Source organism: Eublepharis macularius, chromosome 4, assembly GCF_028583425.1.
Source record: "Eublepharis macularius isolate TG4126 chromosome 4, MPM_Emac_v1.0, whole genome shotgun sequence".
NCBI classification, from domain to species: domain Eukaryota; kingdom Metazoa; phylum Chordata; class Lepidosauria; order Squamata; family Eublepharidae; genus Eublepharis; species Eublepharis macularius.
The window spans coordinates 167,046,518-167,054,732 of NC_072793.1; the positions used below are offsets into that span (position 1 = coordinate 167,046,518).

General features: G+C 47.3%; 1 protein-coding gene across 1 annotated transcript; it reads right to left on the bottom strand.

Annotated features, from left to right (window-relative positions):
• Positions 1 to 1,071: 1,071 nt before the first annotated feature.
• Positions 1,072 to 7,743, bottom strand: LOC129329387 (zinc finger and SCAN domain-containing protein 20-like). The gene is made up of 3 exons (XM_054978938.1): positions 6,142 to 7,743; positions 4,273 to 4,351; positions 1,072 to 2,259 (listed from the first exon to the last, which is right to left on the bottom strand). Exons 1-3 carry the CDS (start codon positions 6,928 to 6,930, stop codon positions 1,217 to 1,219), a joined length of 1,911 nt encoding a protein of 636 aa, XP_054834913.1. The 5' UTR covers positions 6,931 to 7,743; the 3' UTR covers positions 1,072 to 1,216.
• Positions 7,744 to 8,215: the final 472 nt, after the last annotated feature.

The window sequence follows — 8,215 nt, forward strand, 5'->3', positions numbered from 1 at the left end:
GCTGACTCGTGAAAGCTCATACCCTACCACCAATTTTGTTAGTCTTATAGGTGCTACTGGACTCTTGCTCTTTTCTACTGCTACAGACTCACATTGCTAGTCATCGTGATCCAACTTCATAGAATTGTTGTGAGGATAAAAAGACAGAGAACCGTGTACAAGCTCCTGAGCTCCTTTGGATAAACATGTAATAAATACTTATTGGAAAAACTAATATCAGCTACCAAGTAGGGCCAAACTACACGTTGCAACATGTGTGAGTCCACCATGGGGACTTGCAGCCATACTGTAGCAGCGAGCTCTGAGTGGGAACTTACAATGCCCAGTGGTGGCCCAATTTGGATCAGGACCGTAGCATGGGGGGAGGAGAGACTCCTGCCTTCCCCCCGGGCCATTTTTCCAAGGTACAGGCAAGGCAGAGCCCCTCCTCCCCTCCACTAGTCCCTGTCTACAGTCCCTGTGGTGCTTTAAACGGAGTTCCTGCTGGAAACTCACAACTACCGTATGGTTGTGAGTTTCTGTGGTGGATTCATATATGTTGTGAAGTGTACCTTGGCTTATGAGATCTGCTCATCTCCCCAAAAATAAAATAGAAAGCAACTGGCTAAGGTTTGGGGAGAGATTTGAAGAAAGAAAGAGATATGGCATTGTGTGCGTAGGCCAAAAAGGGGGTTGGGGCCCTTATGGATGGAAGGAAGGAAGAAAGGGATGAGTTATTTAAAGCATTCTTTCTCTGTCTCTAGTTCTTGGCATATAGACTGCTTCAGTATACAGAGGCTCTTTTTAGCTATCATGATTAACAGCTGTTGACAGAACTACCCCTTCATGAACTTGTCCAATTCTTTTTAAAAACTATTGAAGCTAGTGGACTTCACATCTCTTGGCACTGAGTTCCATATATTTCCACACATGGGTTTTGTGAAAAAGTATTTTTGTCTGTTCCAAATCTACTACACAGTAGTTTTGTCAAGTGAACTCCAGTCTAAGTGTGTGTGTGTGTTTTAAAAATGGTTAAATGGTTAATTTTCTTATTTTTTATTTACAGAAAAAAAGAAACGAACTTTCCCTGTATGGCATAAAGGCTGCCCCCTCCTGATTCATAGGCAGTTGTCCTGGCACAGCCGAGCTCATATGGAAAATAAAGCCCACTGAAGTGAGAGGAACTTCCTTCTAAGTCAATGTGAACAGGATCAGGCTGGAATACTGCAGTTCAGAGTCAAATGCACTTATACGATTTTTCTCCTGCATGAGTTTTTTCATGCTTTGCAAGGTTTCCCTTCTGACTGAAGCTTTTCCCACACTCTGAACATTTAAACGGCTTCTCTCCAGTGTGGATCCTTGCATGTATTAGCAAGTTTCCCTTCTGATTGAAGCTCTTCCCACACTCGGAGCATATAAATTGCTTCTCACCTGTGTGAACTCGCTCATGTCTACTGAGGTTGGAACCGTCAGTGAAACTTTTTTGGCAGGTCGAACACTGATACGGTTTCTCTCCGGTGTGTATTCTCTGATGATCCCTCAGTTTTGTTGCTCTGCAGAAGTTTTTCCCACATTCCAAACATTTAAAAGGTTCCTCTCCAAAGTGCATTTTTTCATGCGTCGTGAGTGTTCCTTTCTGACTGAAACCCTTCCCACACTTGGAACATTTATAGGGTTTCTCTCCTCGGTGAATTCGCTCATGGGCAACAAGGTTAGAGCAGTCAGCAAAACTTCTGGGACACCCAAAGCACTTATATAGTTTCCCTGCCGCATGGAGTTTTTCATGTATGATGAGAGTCCCCTTGCGGCTGAAGCTCTTCTCACACGCAGAGCACTTGTACGGCTTCTTGCCTTTGTGGATTCTCTCATGCATGATGAGGCTGGAGCTGTTTGTGAAATTTTTCTGACACAACACGCATTTGAACGGTTTCTCTCCCGAGTGAATTCTCTCGTTTTTCTTCAGGCCTCCTTTCTGACTGAAAATTTTCCCACACTTGGTGCATTTATATGCTCCGCCTGATCGGGTACACTCGTGAACTCGGAGATCAGAGCTCCAGCGGAAGCTTCTTCCAGAAAGATGGATATTTTGGCATGTTTCTGTCTGATCACATTTACCTTCTGCCATGCAGGGGGCCTTATTCATCGTAGCTCCCTTTTCACTCTCTGATTGACTTCCACCATAATACTGAGAAACCTGGCTGCCTCCTAGCCATGCAAGTCTCGATTCCACTTGCTCTGGATTGTCCTGCTGAATACTACCTTCAAAGGTCTGTTCATCTCCTGCAGAAATAATCAGAGAAGCTACACATAAGAACATAAAAATGTCCTGCAGGATCAAACAAGTGGTCTATTTAGTCCAGCATCCAGATTCACACAACTGCCAACCTGTTGTTCTGGAAGGCCACAAGGCTTTCCCCTGATATTTCCTCCTATCACTGGTATTCAGAGGTAGGCTGCTTCTGGACATAGAGGCTCCCTTTCCTCACCAGATCTAGTAGTCTAGAACCTATCCTCCGTTAAGCTGTCTAACCGGCTTTTAAAGCCATCCATGCGTGTAGCTATCACTACACACGATAGCCAGGAATTCCCAAGTTTAATTAGTCATTGAGTTAAAAAGTACACCATGGCTTTCAGACAAGCCTGAAAGCAGGCAATAAACCCAAATTAAACAATCTTATAAAGCTTGGGTGTGGTGTGAGCCAAAGGGCAAGACCAATAGTTCCTGGCTTTTGGGCTCTTACCCCATGGCTTGCAGCCCATATCTTTGGACAAGCCAGCCTCCAAGTCCAGTATCAGCCCGAGATGCACTTGGATTGTTTGTTCTGCTTTGTTTTACTATCTACTGGTTTATTTATATGGTGATTTTCCATGTTGAAAGCCACTTTGAGCTCCTTTGGGGAGAAAAGCTAGGTATAAACAAACAAACAAATAAATAAATATGCTTTTGGTGGAAAAAATGAACCTTTCCTGTCCCTATTTACCAGGGATCGTTTCTGTTTTCTGGTTCCTGTCCCTAAGAATGCTGACTTTGTCTTTTCTCAATTTTTCCTTTGAGGGACGGTTGCATTTGAACACTTTCTTAGTATGTATACATGAAAAGTGTCCTCAACAATTATTTAAAAAATCTCGTGAGTGTGTGTAAGCACCTGCCAGGCACAGTATGCGATACTGAACTCGAGAGGAGCATGGGGTCCACCCCAATCCACCTCCTCTCCCTTAGTTCTATTCCCTTCTGAGATAGGAGCCACGGCAGGTCTGTCCTCCCCGACCTCCTCCCTCAAGCCTTTGGAAGGCCCTAGCCGCAAGATCATTCTCCTGAGCCAGACCACTGGTGCCTCTAGTTCAGTCCCACAGGATCCAATCTTATCCCACTTGTTTGTTCAGCCTTTTAGGAGAAATCAGTTGTCGCTTTGGAACTGGATGCCGTCGACATGCAGATGACATCTAGGGCTTATACTGGATCCAGCACTGCTGCTAAAGAAGTTAACACAGCTGCAAAAATGCCTTCAAAATACTCAGTCTAAGAGCCAAAACACACGTTAAGAACTACACGTGGTTGCGCACGTGTCCGCGCTCCCGTCTGTTTCGGGCCACCTGTGGCCGTTTCTGATTTTCAGCACGTGTCCTGCCCTACTTTGACACAGCCGATTTGGCCACCTGGATCCGTGCCATTCTAACCCTGAGACTAGACTATTGTAATGCACTCTACATAGGTCTCCCCTCAAAGTCAACTCGGAGACTCCAGTTGGTGCAGAAAGCCGCAGCTCAATTATTATTAGGAGCCAAGCTAGGTAGAAAACAAGGTTGCCCTTACCTGTAACTGTTGTTCATCGAGTGTTCTTTTGTGTAGACACACATGGGAACTGCGCATGTGCAGGTTTGCACATGTGTAGTTCCTATTTGGGGCTGCTCCGAAGACAACACGATGAACTTGCATATTACACTCCTTCTGCAGTCACTCCATTTGCTGCCCATCAGTTATCAGGCTCAGTTCAAGGTTTTATCTCTCGCATACAAAGCCCTTCACAGCGTTGGAACCTTCATATCTATGGGACCACCTCTCCCCCTCTATTCTGTCGTGGCAGATTTGTTCATCTGAACAGGGCCTTCTGCAGGTGCTGCCCTGCAGATGAGCAAGGTCAGCAGCAGCCTGTACACGTGTATTCTCTGTGGCAGCCCCACTTTATGGAATGGTCTACCCAAAGAGGTCAGGAACATGGGCAACCAATCTTTACTTGGCACCATGCTAGGGAATTCCCATTACATAGTGATTCATATACAATGAATCCTTACCCAGTGATGTTGCCTCTTCAGCTTGCTCCTGCTTGGTATTCCTTAAAAGGTGCTGGGTCCAAACGGAGGGTGGAAGAACCTAGGGTGTGGGAGAAGAACACCTAAGAACGTAAGTGCATATTACTCCCATTCTGCAGTCACTCCATTGGCTATCCAGCAGTTGCCAGGATCAATTCAAGATTTTGGCTATCACATAGAAAACCCTTCATGGCCGTGGTCCCTCATATGTACAGGACTGCCTCTCTCCCTATGTTCCACCCCGGCATCCTTGCTCATCTGCACAGGGCCTTCTCCAGGTGCCATCTGCAAATGGGCAAAATCAACAGCTGCCTCTACACACACATTCTCTGTAGCAGCCCCCCACTTTGTATAATGTTCTGCCTGAAGAGGTCAGGAAAGCCCCAAACTACTGAAAAGGGTATTCAGATTTTTGCAATCTATACCCTACAGTGTTGCTTACTGGATCTCAGCTGTTGATCACATTGAATTACACTGTATAATCTGCCTTGAGTCTCAGTGAGAAAGGTGGACTATAAATAATGTAAATAAATTAAAAAATTAATAAGAAGAGTCCTACAGAATCATGCCAGTGGTCTACTTGGCCTAGCATCCTGTTTCATGCCAACCAGTTGCTCTGCAGGGCCAACAAACTGGGCATAGAGATCAAGGCCTTTTCCTGATGCTGCCTCCAAGCACTGGTATACTGCCTCTGAATATGGAGGCTCCCTTTAATTACTGCATCTAGTAGCCATTGGTGGATTCACATCCATGAGATTCTCCTCCGTGCAACCCTTTAAAAGCCATCTGCATTTGCGGCCATCACTACACCTACTGGCAGTGAATCCCACAATTTAAGAATTCACAGCTACCTTCCCCATAGGCTGCAGTATCTCAAATGGAAGTATCAATGCCAGTCAGGAAGGGTTAGCCTCATGTTTAAAACTACCCAGTGCCCACAAATTCCTCCTGTGATACATTTTCCCAGACCAGCCTGATTTTGAAACTCCCACTAGTTCACTTTGACAATGTGGTGTAGAGGTTTGAGCATCAGAATACAATTTGGGGGCCCTAGGTTCGAATCTCCACTCTGCCCTGGAAGCTCATGGTTACCTTAGCCCAGTCACACACAATCACCCTATACTACCTCAGAGAGTTGTGAGGATAAAATGGAGGAGAACAACGTAAGCTGCTTTGGGTCCCTATTGGGTAGAAAGGGGGCTGCCAGATGGGGTCCTGCCTAATACCGGACCCCAAGGAGAGACGGAGGAGAACTCACCTTTCCCATCAGGCTCCCAGGCAGCACGATGACATCACCGTCAGAAGTGACGTCATCCCGCTGACCCCCACCACACTTCTGGCCAGACTGGCTGGCTGTTCTTGGGTGGCATTGCACTGCCACAGAAGGCTGCCCGGGTGCCCAGGGTAGCTTGCCGCTCTTAGGTGGTGAGGTGTTGTGACAACACAGACAGCTGCCCAGGCGACTGCAGTGGCAGGCCACTTTCCTGGCCCAGTGGCAGTGCTGCACAGTTGCAAGTTGCTGGGCTGGGCAACTGACAGGAGAGGGGAAGGGGCCAGGGCCAGGCCAGGTGTCTGGTATTTGGGGGACTGTTTTCCTGGACAGTTCTCCAAACTACTGGACTATCCGTGCCAAAACCAGAAACTGGCAACTCTAGAAAGAAAGAAAGAAAGAAAAAGAAAGAAAGACCCTAGACAGCTGACACTGCAAGGGAAATCAAGCCTCTGACATATTTAATCCCTTCAAACAAGCTGGCACCAGTGAATTTCCAACAATGCAAACATCACAAAAAACCAAGGATGCAAAAGTTGTCTAGAGAACCCCCCTGAAACAGCATCTTCAAACCCTCTCACCTGCTCTTTTAGTCTTTTGGTGTCCATCTGCCTTAACAGGAAGTCCTCTGCCAGGGCCACTGCCTGGATGCAGGTCTCGGGACTGCGTTCTCTGACCCAGTTTTGCATTTCCTGGGGCAGGACGGTCAGGAACTGTTCCAGAACCAGCAGATCCAAGATCTCCTCCTTGGTGTGTCTCTCAGCTTTCAGCCACTGATGACAAAGTTCCCAGAGTTGGCCATAAACTGCTCTTGGTCCCTCCACTTCCTGGTAGGAGAATTGCCTAAAGTGCTGACGCTGCCTCTCCCTCGCAAGGGCCTCTCTTCGCAAGATGGCGGCTTTCACCTTCCCATAATCCTCTCTGTCTCGGACACTGAGGCCGCAGAAGGCCTGCTCGGCTTCCCCATTGAGGGCTGGCAGGAGGAGGGTCACCCACTTTTCACAAGGCCACTGGCATGCCCATGCAACTTGCTCGAAGGAAGCCAGGAAAGCCTTAGCATCTTCCCATGGGGTAGGCTTTTTGGCCATCTGTGGGTTCCCCCATCCTGAGTCAGGGGCCTGCAGTGTCTTCAGGAACTCCTGCCACTGGGCCTCCCAGCGTTCCTGCAACCCTTCCTCTGGTTCACATTTTATCTGTTTTGGAGCAGCTGCCATCTGTGACTCTCCAATACTCTCTACATGAAGATTGTGGGGAGGCTTTGCTCCCTCTAAGTCTGCCCACAATTTGAAGTTGGGTACATTTTCCAGCTCTGCAGCCATCACAGCCCCCTCCTCTACAGACATGTTCACCTCCACTCTCAAGGTCTCCATTGCTTAGTTCAAAGGCAGGAGGAGGAACATTCGGCTTCTGAAGGGCTCTGATCCGAATCAAGTCACCCCATACAGTCACTCCAAACCTCTTGCAAAATTGTGTTCCGTGTAAACAGCAGGAGGTGAACAGAGGGGTTCCTCTTGAGCAGAGACGGATTCCTCTTCTGAGGGAAGAAGAAAACCGACATGGCAAAGAAGATAACAGTTCCAATACCTCTGCTTTTTGCAAATAGTGTGGTACTTCTGGATTTACTAGCTTTCTAAGGGCAGGGATGCTGGAATCTGGAGTTTTTGATGCAGGAATCTGGAGTTTTATGAACTTTCCAAGTTCAGGGAGCTCTTTCACGCTAAAAAGCATACTTTGGATAGTACAATTCTCTCTTTATAAAATATATCATCTATCAGTTTTCATATGTTCAGTTTAACTCTGAAATCCTTTCCAACAAGCAGGAGATAGTGGCTTATTACCCTTTGTCATGATCCTGGTCTGTAGGCCTCAATGAAGCAGAAGGCCTTACAGTAAATTTCCGATAAGACTTCATTGCCAATTCCTCTGCAGGCCTACATTTCCCAAGAAACTTCCCAGCTTTAGGATTGGAATAAGTGAAACTGGAAGGAAAAGGAAAACCAATCGGCACCGAGGAGGATGGGCCATGGGAGAAACAATATAAACCCCTCCCTGACCTGAAGGGGACAGGCATTCTTCTCCCAGGAGCTCAGTGGCAGAGAAGTAGTTACTGGCAGGAGAGGATCCCTCACCCAGGGAGGGTGGGTTGGACCCAGCAAGGACCAGGTACTATAGACACTAGTCAGTTATCCACGTTAGGAGGATTTATTATTTTCTTGCTTTCTCCTTTATGGGTTAGTTGCCCTGCTTGTTATAAATGAATCCTGTGTCAAACTGTTTCTCACAAGTGTTTCCCCACCTGTGTAGTGATTGCCTCTGCTTTAATGAAGCAGCTTGCTTACTGTATCTCAGCCCTCACGCCACCTGGCGATGCCCTCATCAGTAGAGGGGCACAGTTAGGAAGGGGGAAATGGAGTGCCGGGGGCCATCCCTAGTTGAACTCCCAGCCCAGAGTGGTGGCAGCCAGTAAGGCCCTTGCCTGCTCCTGAGCCGAAGGGGCAGGACGGGGGGGGGGGGGGCTAAAGGACTTCTGTGTGGAGCCCATAGTAGACAAAGCCCACATGTTCCCTCTTGCCGTAGCACCCCAAACCATGTTTTTCTTTCAATTAATACCCAATCCCCATGTTATGGACAACAAAAGATGGAGATGAAAGAAGA